We start from the raw sequence: 19,114 nt of genomic DNA, 5'->3' as shown, positions 1-19,114 counted from the left end.
ATGTTACACATTCTAACAAAGCGCCAAGTTGACGATGGTTTTGGCAAATAATCGCTAATTTTAGCGAGAAATCGCCAAAAATTTCTCAAACTTGGCTACCATTAGGCGACATTTTGGTCCGATTCCTGTGTAACTGTAACTGGTGCGATCCCCATGTAACTTCAGCTGTATCCTACCCTATGTAACTGTATCTGTATTCCGCCTTATGTAGCTGTAATTGTATAATGCCTTCCAGTAATTGCGAGAAATCGAAGGTACTGGAAGTTTCTCGGTGGACAGATAAAAGTAAAGGGTGCGTCAGAAAAATATATATACACTTTGAACTGTAATATAGAATTTATTATCATACGTACAATGTTAAGTTTATAAAATAAAGTAATATTATATTTCCTTAGCATGTGACAGCAGAGTCGTCGGTCTAGCTGTGCAACCCGGTTAATGCCAACAAATTAACATTGACATGGCGGATGAATGTTTGAACTTCCAAGAGCGGAAAAATCTGAAAGTCTGAGAATGTTGTTGTGGGTTTAGAGACAGTGTAGATGTTGAGTATTGGATTGATCCACCTTCAGGGTTAACAATTACACGTCTACGAGAAAAATTCTAGGTTCATGGAACATTGTGTGATGAGCAGAAAGGCCGAACAGAGAATCCTCGCTCAGCTACATGTGATGAATCTTCATTTTTATAGCTAGGACTGTTTCAATGATCACTACAAAAATCTTCAAGCCAAGGATCACATGAATGGGGTGCAAGTGCTAGGGATGAATGATAATGTAACAGACCAGTGGATAGGACGCAGGGGATCAATTGAGTTTCCTGCGCTTTCCCTCTCAGACCTTACGCCATCTATTGTTTCTTATGGATCACAGTAAAAAATGAGGTGTACTGTCGTAAACTACGTCACTTTGACACGTTTTGGGATCAGATTCAAACAGTGTGCGTAGAAATCCTATTTTTAGTGCGAGGTATGGAATCAGTTGTGATTCGTACTCAGAAATGTATAGATGAAGGCCACCATTTTGAACATTTATTTTAAACACTATTTAGAACATTTTGTTTGTTCAGAAAATACGCTTATTTTTCAAATTGGACTATAGCCTTACTTGTTCTAGAAATTTAACTTTGTAGGTTGGAAAATAAATTTTCTATGGTAGTTCAAAGTGTGTATACATTTTTCTGACGCACCCTGTATATAAGACTTGAGAGAGCATCAGTTTGCAGTTAAGTTCAGTTCAGCGTTTTGCTCCGTGTACTGAGAGTATTGAGGAATCACTGAGCGAGCTTATGCATTTGGAGACTTTTTCTATTGCTTTGTGTTTAACTTTCTTAGTACCTTGAAGTGATAACTACTGATGCTCTGTCTTATTGTGAAGAGTTGTACTAGTACATTATTTGCGAAAAGTTCCAGAACTGTAAATTATTCATGGAAAAAAAATTTCTTGAAACTATCATTGGTTCTGAATGTATTCATTCAATTAGGAACGCGTATATATATATATATAACAATATGATGTATTATTATTGTATAGCTGCGTACGTACTGGTTAGTAATGGACTGAAAGGCACACACTGATGATAGCAACACGCAGAAGAGAAATTGCACACAGAACCGATGATAGCTTGATAATTTATTTTCCCAAAAGAAACACCTTACGTTTCTGGAACTATTCACAAAAGTTATTGGTACAACTCTTGTCAGTATGATAGAGCACAATCAGTAGTTACCACTTCAAATTAAGAAGAAAGTTTAAGAGAACGCAATGCAAAGCGCAAGTGAAGAGCGAAACTCGCACGGAGAGAATTTCAATACTCCGAAATCAACTCTGAACTAAGAACTGATGTTTTCTCCTATCTTACATGGTTTTGCCTTGACCGCCAAGAAATTCCAGTTCCTTCGATTTCTCGAAAGTGCTCTAGGGCATGCATAGTCCTAGTAATAAATGGCGGGATATGGTTACAGTTACATATAGGGATCAGAACATTACAATTATACAGAGATCGGGCCAAAATGTCGCCAAATAGTCGTCAAGTTTGGCGACTTTGGACTATTTTTCTCCAAATTTGGAGACAAAAAATAGTCGCCAAAACCATCGCCAGCTTGAAGCTACCTCGCCATTAGCTATTTATCTCAATGTAAATGGACCTGCCCTTGTAATCTTATTTTTCCGGCGGAGCTTCGTCTCTATGCATTTCATGTTACATTATATTACATTATATAAGAGATACTACAATTTCACTAAAATTATTTACATACTACCAGCTTCGCTGCCAGGCTTCGTCTGGCTTTTAAATGTACCGGAAAAATGGCTGAAGGGAACACTAGACGTTAAATTTAAAAACTGCGTAGAATTTTACTCTACAGAAACTCTTCATAAAAAAAAAGTTATTACATATAACAAAATTACAGTGAAATAAGTAACATCCCTTATTACAAATATTAATTATCCTAATAAATAAATTAACCAACTTCCCTTTGCAAAATTTTAAGAACTCAAATGGTATAAAGGAGGTTAAGAACTTTGTTTCCTAAAAAAATCAGCCAAAACTTTTCAATATCTTAAAAACAGTGAAATGAGCAATAAATAACATAAAAGAATGCAAAAAACAAAAAATTCTGAAAAGCAAAGTATAATTAATGATATTTTATCTTATACTTTCAAGAGAAAAAATTACAATGAAATAAGCTATATCCCTTAATGCAAATATTAATTATCCTAATAAAAAAATTAACTTTCCGTTGAAGAACAAAAGTCATGCAAAATTTTTTAGTATCTTACAAACAGTGGAATAAGCAAAAAATAATATGAAAGCAACTCAAAAAATATAAAATTCCGCGCAGAACTTTACTCTGCAGAACAACTTTATCAAAAAAAAAAAATCAATAAAAATGTATTATATGTATATAAAAATGACAATGAAATATGCCAATCTCTTAAAAACAGTGACATAAGAAGTACGATGAAAAATTGTTGCCAAACCCATATTTCTAAAAGAATGAAACTCTTCAAAATGATGCGATTTCATCAAAAATCTATCAACAACAATAAGACAGGAAAATTGTTGCCAAAATCACATTTTTAAAGATGTGAGATGTGAGAAGTGTACTCGGAAGCTTCATTTAAAAAATTCTTAAAAAATACAAAATATTATCATTTTTCCATAATTCGTTTTGTAAAAGCAATCGCAAGGATGAAAGTTTAACGCGTCCAAAAATCAAAGAAAATTAAACTGTACATTTTTAAAAATAAACTTTTTCAGAAAAAAATCCCATTGAAAAGGTGTTAAGCTCCCTTTGTTAAATAAATTCATATTGAATCGATTTATTGATATACGAAATTTATTTTAAGTTCGTAAAATAGCTAAGTGCCTACGTTTCATGACGATGTGTGTAGAGTAAAATCTCGCTTTCCTATAGCCCATTATGTCTCAAAATGACGCGATTTCGTCATAAAACATAAAATAAAAAAAATTCGAATTCGAATTTCGAAAAAATCGCTTCGAGGTGCACTGGCACTTGTCTAGATGCACCTATGTACCAAATGCCGTGGGTCTATTAGCTTACGCATAATACAAACGAAAGACACACACACAGACAGACAGACTGTTTCTTTTATTATATGTAGAGATAAATACAAAATTCGTAACAGTATTATATCTCCTTTCTGTTATTAAGTTGTTTACATACATGGATTATCTTCTGGAACACGAAGAGTTTTGCATTTGTTTTCTTAAATAAATAAAATTAATCACCTTTTGTTTTGAATAGGGAGCGACAGAGAGGTTCGTAACCAGCCCCGAAGAAGTCATGGAAGTTATAGACGAAGGAAAAGCTAACAGGCATATTGCAGTTACAAGTATGTTTTCGTTGAAAATTATTGAACTTACAGTTTTAGAGTTTGCAATACGTAGATAATGCATGTCTTTATATATTTATATAAATATGCATGTTTAATATATATTTCGTTTTGAAGTAAAAATTGGATGGATTTTATTATTACTATCTATATACCATACACTCATTTCAGATTTTACTGTTATTTCTTCGCAGTTTAAAATTTTTGGTTAATTTTATTTTTCTTATAGATGTAACGTAAGCACTCTAAGTTTAACCGAAGTTAAAACTTAAATTTAAATTAATATTTATCGCAGATTTATAAAAAAATGCCTGACAGAAATTTCTCTTTCAGAACAAAAATATTCTATGCTGCTGTGCCAAATTTAATTACTTGAATTTAGAATTTAAAAAACCTTTTATGGAAAATACATCGCTTATTGTAACTAGCCAATTCGGTTAACCCTTTGCGGCACAGTGTGTCCGGTCTGGACACACCTAAAAATTTCCTTCTGTACGCACAGGAAAATTGAATGAAAAAGGATTATAGGTTACTATAGGTTCTCTGAACCTTCTTTATTTATAGTAGATGGCAGCTCAAACCAGTCCATATATTTTAGCCGTGTTTAGTTTTTTAAGACCCTCATTTTTCAAAGAAATTTTCCAGATTTTTTTTAGGGTATAAAAGGAATTCTGAAAAAAAATTCCTATGTCATGTTTTTGGCTGTATGCTAATCTCCTTATTCTATAGTAGTTTTAAATTTTTACCTTGAAATCTTGCCTAAAATCGAACGGCGAACCCTAGGTGTGCCCAGACCTTGATCCCCGATAATATAGGACAACTGAGAGTCTGTATTCTTTGTTTCTCCGCATCTCGTCTGCCAGTTCATTGACAACAATGCTTGTTTCAGCACTCTTTTCGAAGCTTTATTCAATCAGTATGCCACTTTGGGCCCACCCACAGAAAACTCCGACTTTAAAAGGTAGCGTGCAGGAAAGGGTTAATATGGTCAAAATATCATACACCAATTTTTTTAAAGAATAAGTCGCCAAATAAAGCTTTCGTCAAATAAGGTAAAATACATCTAAGATTTGCGGAGTGACTGAGAAATAGTTTTAAGTGAGGTGTTAATTCGCCAGAAAGCTTGATTTCAATTTCAGTCAACTATTGAAAACTAGGCAAAGAAACAACTTTAGTTTTACATAGGTTTCGGATAACTGTATCGATTTTGAGGGTGCTCAGACACAAGTCTTTCTTCAGAAGGAAAAATATTCTGCAAGACTTTTATCTTTATTCCTTGAAGAGAAAAAAATCGCTTGAAAGCATCTACGACAAACTAAGATACCTTTTACCTATTTTAAATTTTATATTTGCATGCTGTCTTCCAGTTCTCCGTTTATTGATATCTTCAAAATTGCCTTCGACAATCGTGGTCACATTTAATGCCACTTACTATACTTTTTTCCGGGTGGGGGGGGAGGAAGGAGGAAGGCTTCTTTTCTTCACGTTTCTATTTCGAACAATATATGGAGTCACATGCGCTGCTTTTCCCCTATAATTACTTTTGTTTTATGTTTCGGAATGAAATTAAGCATTCTGTCACAAAATTGTTTTTCTTTTTAAAAATGATAAACCTGTGTCAGAGTATCTTCATACGCATAGAGCTCGAAATACGTAGCCTAATCTAAGAATGAATCTTATAGTTATTCAACATATCAACTAAAGCATTTTAAGCAGGAAATTTGCGTTTAAAAATTTTAGAATTTCGAGGTTCACTTGCAGTGACATTAGGTTACTTTGAAGCAGAAGCTGTGAAAAGTGTGCAGTGCTCCCGCCGGGACACGAACCTGGAGCTCTCGAATACGCGCCGAATGTGCTACCGTTACACCACGAAGGCATGCTGCAAGAAGGGAGAAAATAAGGATGACTGGGGAATAGAGGACCCAGCAGCCAAATCCCGGCGGTGACAAACCACTGTTTCATGCTGGAAAGAGGTAGAAAATACCGTATACTTAAAATTGTTTCTTATATTTTCATACCACGGAGATTTAATAAAATTAGAATAATATAAATTAATAAGCGTAACACATTTGTACGAACTCAAGCTATTTTAAAATAGTGAGCTTTTTAAAAAAAATTGACTAAAATCTTTACTTAATCTTATCGTTATGTACTGAATCTATCTTCTTGCTGAAAATTTCAATGAAGGAAGTCTTCCTTCGAAAATTTGATAGAAATGTGTTCTGAAGATTTATAATATTTATATAATTAATAAATGTAATAAAATACAAAAATTTGTAGAAATAGTTTTGGTTTTGAACAATGTAGAAAATTTATGGATCTATTTTATCCTCATTTTCTGCAAAATTACAATTTTGGTAGCAGAATATAAATTATCATCATACTATTCGGTTTTCGTTAGAAAAAAAAGGATCTTTGAAAATACCATAAATAAGAAAGGAGCAAATAAAACCAATTATTCAAGCCGTATATGTTTGAAATAATTTGTATATGATGACATGTATACTCATTAAAGACAGTAGCAGTCAGTGAGGCCGCTTGAACATGTATTTTATTCTTAATATATGTAGGTGCTAAGAACTTGGCGGAAAACGGGCCCCTGTGCCTTAAGAACTTTATATTTTTTAAGATTTTGCTCTAATAAAAGCAGCAACAGCGATTTAGGTAGAGAAAGAAGAGGAGAGAGAATGACTCTTTCAAGATGAAAGTTTGTTGCAGAATGATTTAGTTTCAGTTTAGCTTTGATTCATTATCTTTAAATTTCAGTTTCTAAACTTGAAATCATTATTGAATGAAGCATTATATTAGCATCTGAGTCACAAGCGTTATGGTAGAATCGTATGATATAGATGAATTTCAAAATGACGCAGTTTAGGGTGATTTATTTTAAGCAGTTACTATTTTAAGTTGAAAAACTGAAATAACCAAATTAAAATAGATAGTTAAGGGGCTATTGTCAATTAAAGTTAGTGTTTTCACTTACATCTTTGTTATCTGTACATTCAGAAGCTACTAGTCATATATAACTGCTTTTAGTACACACATATGCATATATTTTATCTTGAAATGTGTTTATAAAATTATAGCAGTAGGCGTCAAGGTACAAAGTGGAAGCATATTTTTGGAATTATAATTAAGAAAAATATCACTTACTGATGAGCATATTAGGGACTTTAGGATTTTAGGGCTAAATTCTTGGCGACTTGGTTAAATGATGATTACTCTTGTCTGTGCGAAGGCTTAAAAGCTTATTAAATTATATCACTAGATTGAAGTTGCAGTCAATGATATATATTTTTTAATTTTGGCAATTTTATGTTAATTTAAGCGTTGAACGAAGTTTGACCTGCATGCAACAATAATTTCTTTAATTCTTTGCTTATTGTACTGACTTTTACTTGACATTAGTCTTAAAATTAACAAAGACGATGCTCTAAAACCACTCGTTTAAATGAAAAATAGTTCCAGTGCAATAACTGACTGAAGGAGGGAACAAAGTGCATTCCCAGAAGGATAAAAGAAAGATATTGTTGCGAAATGACCAGCGGCTACGTGGTAAGATAGTTTCCCCGCGAAGGACGCTTAGGGTTGCAAGAAAATGCGAAATGACCAGCGGCTACGTGGTAAGATAGTTTCCCCGCGAAGGACGCTTAGGGTTGCAAGAAAATGGTTGGGAAAGGCAGGTTGCCAGATTTGGCTCAAAATCGCTCATTTGGCGAAACATGGTGACAAAATTGGCGATATGTTATAAACGGAGCCAGAATATTCTCGAAGATAGGTTAAAGCTATATATATATATACAACCTGTCCTGGGAGAACGTAGTGTCTAGAGTCCAGAGATCAGCTTGGGAATGATCGACTAAGTCGAGATCTGTACTTTTGTGTTTGCCGGAAGGCTATAACTGTGAATAAATTGTGGCGAATAAATTGTATTTTGATTCTTTATCATGAGTTATCATCAATTACTCCAAATCCACGAACCTGTAGAAAGCAACAATAAGTATTTTGTGAAGCATCCTTATTGGCTGGTTAGTATAATGGCTTCAAATCTATTCAAAGCTTTTCTGATCTGGTTGTGTACAGATCATCAGTATACCTCTTCTTATATTTTGACAATGAGTCTCTCTTCCGCACCTATGCGAGTTTTTTTACATATTTTATTCTTCGCAAGCAACGTAAAGCATACGTTCAGTAACTAATACCAATTTTTAATTAATTTTAACAAATGTTAGACAATGCCATATTTATTAAATAAATATAATGATTTTGTTAAATGCTAAAAATGTCGCACTAACAGTAGAATTTTCTAGTAGTATTCGAATTTATGTATTTAAAAAAAAGTGTCGAAACTCATCCTATGGAGATTATTAAATTTTTCGAACATAAAGCATTAGAAATAAAATGCGCTGCCGCCGAAATTTGAACCACGTATCTTTTTGTTACCTGAAATATTCGTGAACGTTGCTATAGTTACTTCAGAACAGGCACTTCAAGGTCCTACTGACTCTTCCTTTCATTTATGAGCACAACGTGCGTCATCATCTGCGCACAGTGGCAATTAGGAGATTTCAGCAAATGAGAAAACTTGACTTTCTTCAGCATCAGTGATTACCATGGTTATAAGAGAAGCCAGAAGGCAAAATGTTCTTGAAGTAGTTATTCTAAAATAACACACTGTAGTTGGGAATGTTAACCACTTAATACTACGAAAGTACATGCGGAGAAATATGTATTTCTTAAATTGTTATATGGAGTTCCCGCGTGAGTTGTGTTTTCGGTCAATATCTAAAAAGTCTCGGATTCAAGCACCGAATGAATTCAAGGCCTGGTGCTAATCGCCTCACAATGGTCGAGTGGTTAAAACAGTTAAATACTGGTAGTAAGTATCCAAGCGAACGGCCTGGCTGCATGGTTGGTTTTCGTGGACTTTTCCATGTGTAACCTGATTATGAGACTATTTCTGTTAGAAAGCTCTCCGCGAAGGCGTCCTTTGTTTTTAGGCATATAGCTTTCGCGTGTTTTATCGTATTCAAATAATCTAACTTATCATAATGCTAAACATAACTAATTTCCTATTTTCTTCTTGTGCTTGAACATATAAAAATCATATGCTAAAACGGGCATCGTAATATTGTTTTCGTGGTGAATGTTGGAATTACAGTTAAAATTGATTCTTCATCGTAGATAAGACTATCTATGCTTTATGCTAAATAAATTAACAGTTCTGAATTGAATTTCATAATGAATGTCGAATCGATCAAAATAATGATTTGATTGCGAATTGGGAGAGCAGAATCTCTGATGAAATTTGAATACCTTATAAGGTATTTCTTCTACCTTCTTAGTATGCCTTCGTGGTTTAGTGATCAGCACACTCGGCGTGTATTCGAGAGGTTCGTGGTTCGAGTCCCAGCGAGGACATTGCTCACTTATCATCTCTCATGCTTCAAAATAGCCTAATGTCTCTACAACCTAATAACGTTTTTTTCCTGAATATAGATTAAAACTTATTTAGTAACTTAGAAACAGACCCATTTATTAAAAGAATACTTAAATTTAAAATAGATTAACATGATTTGTAAAAATAATTAATTTATTTACTTCCCCTCAATTTTCTAATGTGATTCGTCACTTGAAAAGCCTTCGAATCCGTGCAAACATTCGTATCCTGCTTCTTAAAGTGTATTATTAAATTTTAATTTATGATTTTTTTAATGAAAGTAAATGAATTTATAATAACCATTATAAAAATTACCTCTTTAACACGGGTTTACTCGTTAATTACTGTCTAAAAGTAAAATAAAATACGGATATGTGTAAACGTATAAATAAAAAGTAATAATCGCTGACTTAATACATATGTTTAATTCCAAAATTCGCAATTTTTAGTGTCAGTTTCAAATTGCCTTCGGTGATGGGTTAATTAAATTATAATAATTCTAGGAAAAAAATTGAGCAAAAACGCAGCAAAAAGTGCGTATAATTTAGGGAGGCCATACAAAGAAGTCATGTAGTGTCCATATCAGATTTTGTATCGACAGACAACCAATTGGTGGGAATATCTTGAAGTTGTTTCTAGTTTCCAGAATTATTCAGAGTTCAGTTTTGAATAATTTTTATTTAAAATAGAATCGAAGCAGTCTTAATGGAATTTAAGAGGATTGGGCTTCTACAGAATGTCTTCAAAGACAAGCGTTACCACGGTGTAGCGTGAGGAGGTAGACGTAGACGGAAGTAGGTTTGAGTCAAAAGCGATAAAGTGCAAAGATTTTTTTTCCCCTACAAACATCCGATTAATGGTGAAAAAGAAGACAGGAGTAAACAACAAAATTACTTTATGTCGAGAAGTTATGTGCAAAGGTGGTTACTTTTCGACAAAATCGCCATGAAAACAGGCATTTGTCATGTCAGTGGACGAGCGTTCCTACACTGTTATACGAATTATTTTAATTTTCTAATAGTTATTTTTAATTTTGAAACCCTTTCTTTCAAATTCTTGTTTTACACCCGCAACTCTCTGCGAGAATGAGATTTAGCATCGTATTTCATGTAATTTAAGTAAAGACGATTTTTTAATGGGAAAGTATTCAATCTTCTGTAAGAAGAGTTCTTCTGTAAGTTACTTCTGTAAGAAGAGTTCAAAAGTTCTTAGTAGAGCGGGTTCTGCCTTCGAGCCACGTCGTTACTTTAAGCCAATCTAATTTCGTACGGCCGTGGTTTTACATGCCTGTTAGAAATCGCCGGTGAGGTATAATTACGGAGCCAACTCTGTTAGTTAATTTTATACAGCTTCGGCTAAAGTTTAGCTAAGTAGGATTACTTTAGTTTATTTTTTAAATTTCCTATTTTTTATCTTACGTTTAGCCCAAGTGGAGGCTTTCCAGTAAGCCCGAGAAGGGGGTCGACTTTTATCAATCTTCGAGTGAATAAAAGAGTATTTTAACTCTTCTTTGAACTTATATTTTACAGTTATAAGGAGACTAGCGAATAATCACTATACACTCCCTTAAATTTCTAATAGCCAAGTACACGCAAATTAACTAGAACTTTATACTGTCTTTGAAGAACGCTGTCGTCAATGAAGTGAGATGGTCTGAATGTTATTTTGAAAATCCTGATTGGTGTAGAAACAGAGTCTCAGGCCGTATGACCGACAGTGCCAAGAACTTTATGCATGCCCGCTATAATAAAAAAATAATTCACCTTTTTCAATAAAATGTTATTATAAAACTTTATAGTTACCAGTTAATTAGAGGAATATCAGCGTATTTGTTTTAAAAATATTTTTGTTTATAATTTTAAATAAACTTAACCAGGAGTCCTGATTTCGGGATTATCCCAGTTTGAAGATTATGTTTCCGGTGTCTCTAATTTGCCGTATTGTCCCGGTTATTTGAGTCATATTTAAAAAAAATGTCAATATCATCGTTGTTTACCATAAATATCACAAAGTACAGATATTGACTTACAGTTGACATCTTTTTTAATTGCTTACGAAAAGGAATATCATCATACTGTCCAAATTATGAAGCAATGGCCTAGTGCCAAATATCACATCGACTTTACAGTTACATTTTTACAAAGAAGTTTTATACCAATGAATTATAAAACAAATAATTTGTCAACTTTTGCCTGTGTTTTTAGTAATTATTTATTTTACATTAAAATCAATGATTTTTATATCTTAAAATTATAATCTTAGAATAAGTTCTTTTTGCACATTATGTACCGTGTATTTAAAAAAGAATCATCCAATTTAAAAAAAATCGTAACTATTTACCTTTTGATCAAACAATGTATAGGCAGGAAGAGGGAAATCTCGAGTTCTATGCAGTTGGCGACAGGTAGCGCTAATGATATTCTTTCGTCCGCCACTTCAGTGTTTGTGTAGGATTGAGCAGTAGAAATCGTTTTGTATCTTTGTTCTGCGAAGTGTGAGTCTGAAGCAACTGTTTAGCATGATTTCCGTCAACAGTGCCATGTGTTCAACAACCTAACCGCTCAGCATTACGCGATTTTATAAAACATTCACGGTACATAATACGATATAATACACGATTGTATAAAAAATAAGACACGGGTCGACTGTGTAAAAAGGAAATCCCCTGCCCGACGCTATGTGTCAGACAAAAATATGGATCGCATCCGACAGAATTACAGAAGACAGAAATCGTAGTCACAGAAATCCACTCGCCTTGCCAGTAAAAAACTTCACATTTCTGCAACTTCGCTTTTCTGTCTAGCGTGTTTTTCAAACCATAGAAGATTCAATTACTGCAAGTTCTTCATACAGGTGACAAAGAACGACGTGTTCAGCTTTCAATTCAACCTTCAGAATGTATCACAAGATGACAAATTTTAACTTGTTTTGTGTTTAGTGACGAGGCTACTTTTCATCTAGAAAGGTAAACGGCCGCAGTATTAGAATATGGGTTATGTAGCAGACACATCAATTTGCAAAGCATTAGAGAAGATACGCCAAAATACATGCTTTTGCGCTTTTTCTCGAAAACAAACTGTATGGACCCTTTTCTTTCATAAAGGCCAATCCTACGAGAGTCACGTATCTCGATATGCTTGAAAACTAGCTTTTCCCTCAGTTAATAATCGATTCGGACGACTTCCTTTTCGAACAAGATGGGAGTACCACCACACTGTAGCTTGGATATTCTATCAACGATGGATCGGCCGTTCAGGATCTGACGATTCAAGATCGCCGAACCTCTCAGTGTGCGATTTCTTCTTGCGGAGGTTTATAAGACTCCGTTCATGTACCTCCACGTCCAGCTACATTAGCCAAAGTGAAATACTATATGCTTAGCAACAGTCGTGGAAGCAGTGGATGCGTATATACTTTCAAAAGTTTGGGACAAATTTGACTACTGAAGAGACACATGCCGTCCAGAGGTGGACATATTAAGCATTTCTAATTTGTAGAAAACCTTTCTAGTCATCTATATATTATATAAAATTAATCTTAACCTTCTATTCCGTATTTTTCATAATATATGCATTTCAAATCGGGTTATTCTTTTTTAAAACACACTGTAGATTACTAAGTCAACTTATAAATTTACGTTGAAGAATAAATGTACCCACCATTCCATTAAAGTTATAGAATGAATAAAAAGGATAAGGAATCCTGGTCTAGAATCCTTGATCTCCCAACCAGTTCTTCAGGTTAAGAAAGAGATAAAAACCAATAAATGGAAAATACGCTGCAACCCAGTAACTTCTGGAGCAGTTTAAGAGGGATATGTTTGATCACCTCGCCCGACTTAGCGCCGAGTGATTTTCATGTCTCTCCTTAATTGAAGAACCGGCTATAAGACCAAAGATTTAAGATCAATGAGGATTTTCAAAACAACGTTCAGGACCCTCTCACATCAATGAAGACACATATCTCGAAACGCTCTTCCAGCTATATGACAAATGTCTGAATCTTCTCAGTGATTTTGTCCAAAAATAACGATGTTTGTACATAGCTTCTGGTAAAGAATTCATTTTATTTTTTATTCTTGTCTTTCTTTTAATGGTCCATCGGATGTTGAAAAAAAGTAAGATCCTTATGTACTAGTCATCAGAGTCTTGTAACACATCAATAACGTTCCATATGTACTTCGGTAGAAATATTCCATTAATTTGTGCAGTGCTTCTCAATGTTTTACATTTTATAGTCTCATTTCAGTGTATTTTGTCAGAAATGCGTATTAAAGTCAATGAAACTCGCGTGCATTTCATTGGAAAATGACATTAAAGCAAAATGTAATTAAGATATTTTTTAATTTTATAATTTTTAATAAAGGAAAGTTTAGTATTAAGTTATAACGCTGAAGGAACGATACATTAAAAATTTTTTTTTGTATTTTAGATATGAATGAGCACAGTTCCAGAAGTCATAGTGTTTTCCTCATCAATGTTAAGCAGGAAAATCTGGAAAACCAGAAAAAGCTTAGTGGAAAATTATATTTAGTGGATTTAGCTGGTAGCGAAAAGGTAAGTTGTATTTCATGTTTCCGATTAACCATTACGTTTGCATAATCGTGTTTATGAATACGTAATCATACTAGAAATCCAACAAAAATGAAACATTTATGGTATTATGGTAAATTTTATTGCAACAAAATGTAAAATTCTACATAACTACCCGCTTTTCTTACTAATTTTTTTGTTTGAAAATGGAAAGGGGGAAAATTGGGAGAGTAATTTAATTTCTAAAGGACGCGGTTACCGTACGAACATTATAAGTGAAAAGTACTCATGGATATACTATCAGTAACTATATTAATGTTATTCATTACAAATACCTACATTTCAATAAGAATCAATAGTAATATTAACATTACCAAATATTTAATGAAATATCTTCATTTTTACTTCTTGTATCATGAATTTCTCCCGCTGTTATTGTTGCTCACTTCTACTTCGTAAGCCTCAAATCTTTGATACTGCTAAAACAGTAAATACTACTATCTATGTCACCTTCTACTACAACTTGCAAATCGCCGCCATTGTCTTCTTCGCTATTTAGTCTGTCTTCCCATGTACAATTATCTTCAGAAATACCATAGGAATTAAATACCTCCATTTTCTTAAAGCTCTTCACTGTTATTGTTTCATCAATCATAGCCCGTGCAACAAAAGCCTATGAAAGCAAACAAACAAATCCGTTTAAAAATTAAAAAAAGAAGGACAAAATTACCTGAATACGTATAAAAAATTTCAGACTTATTTACTCTAATTATTCTAACTTAATTAACCGATGATTAAAGGCAAGTTAAAATTCACATAAACAATAGCAAATTTTGAAGTTAAATATTCCAGTCGAGTTATTTTTGTAATGGGAGTCAAATTTTATAATAGTTCACTAGTAACAACAGGCGTACTGACTTTCATGAGTAGTCGTAGCATTGTCTTGAAAGAAGTAAACAAATATATTGCGCGCAAGAGTCGTATTCCAAACAAACATTTTCACTTTCAAACAGAACGTATACTTAGTTGAAGCTATTTCAAATCGGACGTATTCTGAGGTAACACTGTATGTAATTTTTTAAATATTAATATGTATAAAATGTATTAACAAGTGTGTTATTTCTGTATAGGTCAGTAAAACAGGAGCTGAAGGAATGGTTTTAGATGAAGCTAAAAATATCAACAAATCACTATCAGCTTTGGGGAATGTAATATCTGCTCTCGCTGATGGAAATGTAAGTTCTAACTCCAGTTAATTATTCTATGCATTAGAGGAGGCAAAGGTCATTTGTGGGAATATTTGGAGAAATGTTTGTACTTTTAAATATGTTTAAGGTTCCTTGAATATAATTGATTTTTTTACAGCTATCCCTTCATCATATTCTCAAAACAAACATTCGGCATTCTTGTTGATTATAGCACAAAAAATAGTTACCCAATCTATTTGTCTGTTATAATTTGCCCGGACTTACGGAAAATTGCAACAGACATAGCCCAAATAGTAACAATGAAAATGACCATATTTAAAAATATTTCGTGATAATTATTACTTGATATAGTTGCATGCCATAATATTAATTGGTTATAGTGAAAGAGAGATAAAACTTTTAATGAATCAATATGAAGACAGTCTTCATTAAAACTGCAGTTAATACAAACAAATGATAGAATTTTTCTTCTCACATATTCAACGTGTGCCCACGCTTTGCAAATTAAGCATTCCATCCACTCTTAATCAGAGTGGTCGTTAGCATCTTGGCAAGTTAAACAAATCCACTTTTCTGTTCCAGAATCTGCATCTTGAGTTCCATGTCCTCTTCTTCGTCCATTTTATTTTTTCGTTTATTTTTTGGATTTTTTCCTTAAATCTTTCCTTTTCTCTTTCCTTACCTTTCCTCTTCCTTTTCGTTTCTTATTAAGTATTTTTTCATATTCTTTTCCAATGCTTCTTTTTTGAGTGTCAGTTAATATGACGGGTTTTCTTTTACATCGGCCTCTGTTGGACAGATTCCAAGGTGAATCTTTACGCAAAAGATTAACTTCGAGGATGAAAAATTAATTTTTATGTTTTAGGAAACAAAACTAAGTAGGAAAAAAAGTAATTTGCATGTTAGCATTACAAGGTTATTATTATTACTGCTTTTCAGTAACCAGTTATTTTATATTTTGGATCTTTACTGTCACTTCTTGTTTCCGTTTCCATACCAAAATTGTAAAATAAAGTAGAAAAAGTATTATTTAAAGAAAGGTTTCGGGAGTTTAAATTCAGAGCGTATTCTGAATCTTCGAGGCCACGCTACTAGGTTTTTACTAGCTCAGATAAGATTTGTAGTCTCCTGCATTGCTTATAATTGCCGATATTTGAATATCTACGCTGGCTGGATTTGCGGGCCAGTTTCGTATTAAATTGATTTCTGTAGCTTATGTCTACTGGCTTACTTAAATTTCGCTGTTATTTTAACTTACCTCCACACAAGTGGCTCACTGATTTGTTAGCCCTAGACGTGCATTTATATTACAGTTCTGATTTAATAAAAAAGTTTGTTTAAACCTTCTAAATACCCTGTCGGTATGTTGGCGATGCATGAATCAAAATCTCGGAGCAAATTATAACATGTGTAGGATTCTCCATTGTGTAATTACAGTTGAATTTGAAGAATCTTATGAACTAGTAAGGGAATAATCCCTCGAGTTCGTGAGATAGAACACAACAAGTGAGAAGGGTGAAATAACCCTTAATTATTCCAAATTAAGTTTAACAGAACTCATGGAGTTGTACAATAAAGCCGACATTCGTGCTTCAACTTAGGAAACTTAACGAAAAACTTAACGAATCTTAACTAAAAAAGATATAGCCGAAGATATCAAGATTCTAACGGAGTTGGCCCCTTAACGCTAATGGACTGCGAAGCTATCAAGGGTCTAAAGTACGGCCGAGCGTAAAAATAGCTTAAGCGAGAGTAGCCTACTAAGGTGGACGCGTGCTAGCCAGAATCTCTGGTATCTCTCTGACTAAGACAGTAAAACTTAAATATCGCTCTATCTAAACTTACATTCAGACGTGATTCTAAAACTACGTTCTGTCCGGAAGTGATAAGTTGAAATTTAAGAAGCGATAGGAAAGGACGTTTAACTCAAAATTTAACTTTAATAAAATTAACATAATTCTTACACATGTTACTACTTGCCCCATCGTATGGTTTCAGACTATTTTGCTATAAGAAACATTCTACACTAGTCAAAAACTAAAACAGCACTTTATAAAACTTTTGAATACAGATCGGTAAAAAGCGCTTTAACAGGTAAAAACTGCTTTAAGAAAGACCAATTGACTTACTTTAAATCAAAATTCACTCCGTATTTTTTCCCCATTTTGCTAGTTAAGACGGAAACATGTACACCCAACCTCTTTCTCCTGTTAGGGTTAGGTGTAGATTGTACAGCGTGCGGCAGCGGTGATAGCGTTATTTGACTTGCGTTAGTACAATGACGTACTGCATGAATTAGCGCCAGCTTGTGCTGCATTCGTGTACTAATGAGCTGCCATTTCGAGTGTGACAATTATATGGATCGGTGGAGTGCACAGCATCGTGTCTTTGCTGTTGAAAGTTATTTCAAGAATAACTACTCTATTATTGCTACCCAGGGTCTATTTCGGCAATATTGACGTTGACGGAATATTCAATTTTGACGTTGGACGTCATGGAAAAGTTCCAGATGGATGGACCATTGCGACAGACATTTCCAGGTAATTTCCCGTTTTGGTGACATTTCCTGGCCACCTCGTTTACCTGATCTTTCATGTGCAGACCTTTTTCTTTGGGGCCACCTGAAGCAAGAAGTTTTCCAAACACGCTGTGCCACCATTCCTGAGTTGAAAGATCGCATCAGAACTGCCGTGGGCAGTGTCCCAGGGAATACGTTACGACGATTATGGAAAGTTATGGCTACGTTATGGCAAGCTTCCAACTCCTCCTAGATGAATATGTTGTGCATAGAAGGCATCATTTGACAGGCATCATATTCAAAAACTAATCCACACAATGGGCAATGACTTACACATTAGTAAATGGCATACCTTTAACTATTAATTGACATAGGAAGTAATAAATAAGTTACAGTTAATGCCTTATGGTGTGTTTTTAATATCCTATCAGGTTCAATGTTCCTTCTAACCTTCTTCGGGAACAGACAAGGACCTGACTAGGAACAGAGAGCTTACTAAAGCTATGTTCACTAATTGTAGTAAGTAGACAGGATACAGACGAAGGGTATACAAAACCCTTTATTTTTCTCTATATACAATGACTTCCGTACTTCGGAATACAATGACCCTCCACTCGGGGTCTAACGTAAAAAAGTATAAAAATAAAACTAAACTCTAATTTAACTTTAGAATAATACACGTGGAAGATTGGCCTTATAATAACAGGAAGCGTATGTAGCACAGAGACTGTGAACACTACAATACGCTTAATTTATCAAGAGGATTAAAACCTCTGGCCTGGAAGGCAAATAGCAACTGCGTAACTTCTAAGGTAAGCGGCCTGCTTCGAACTCACTGCTTCCTCTCTTACGCTTGGCAAAAAGGCCACACTTAAATACTTGGCGTTCGCCAGACAAACTTTGCATAAAAACCTTCACGCTTATAATTCTGGCCGGAAGTAGAAAATAAGAAGTGATAGTAAAGATTTAAAATAAAATAAACGTTAGTAAAACTTAAGATCCTTACATACTTCCCGCCAGAGTTAATTAGTTTGAAACTGAGGTCTAAAACGACCTTGTTGAAAACTTTTAGCTCTAGAATCTAACGCGAGGCCAACCTTTTACAACCATAACTTAACTAGAAACTAGAAAATTTAAAAGAAAGAAATTTGTTACAATAGCAGCTCCCAGGATATACAACAATCTTTTTTTCATCTGTACTGCATCTAAACAGGAGCTTTATTCAATTCTGGTTCCTTCCAGAGATCTGGAAGGAAAACTAGTTTAATGAAATGTTACACAATGACATTGCAAATAACATATAGAATATACTTCTCTTAACATTCTTATTTCATTCATGACTATTTTAATTATCTCTCCCCGTGCTCTCTGACATGTGTTGTAAAAAAACACCAAACACGAATGTGTTTCTGTCTACGTGTGCCACACTTCCTCCTACAATCAAAACACTAACGTGTTAAAATTCAACATAACGAGACCTCTTAACACACCCTACTTTCAACTCTAAACCCTGAGGTACTATTCTAAAAGTGGCTAACTCTAAAGTGTAGCGTCAGAGA

The 19,114-nt window shown here is 34.0% G+C and overlaps 1 protein-coding gene across 1 annotated transcript in view; it reads left to right on the top strand.

Moving 5' to 3' along the window:
- Positions 1–19,114, top strand: part of LOC118179524 (kinesin heavy chain-like) — a 190,982-nt gene that overhangs the window by 78,920 nt on the left and 92,948 nt on the right. Inside the window, exons 7-9 of the mRNA XM_035348781.2 lie at positions 3,770–3,857; positions 13,729–13,853; positions 14,960–15,064. Of these exons, the coding sequence (XP_035204672.1) occupies positions 3,770–3,857; positions 13,729–13,853; positions 14,960–15,064 (318 nt within the window). The remainder of the gene's footprint in view (positions 1–3,769; positions 3,858–13,728; positions 13,854–14,959; positions 15,065–19,114) is intronic.

Source organism: Stegodyphus dumicola, chromosome 9 (assembly GCF_044657685.1).
Source record: "Stegodyphus dumicola isolate Sdum_Otavi_A_Nest chromosome 9, ASM4465768v1".
Lineage (NCBI taxonomy): Eukaryota > Metazoa > Arthropoda > Arachnida > Araneae > Eresidae > Stegodyphus > Stegodyphus dumicola.
The sequence above is the reverse complement of the archived record's forward strand: the minus strand, read 5'-3'. Positions and strand labels throughout refer to the sequence as shown.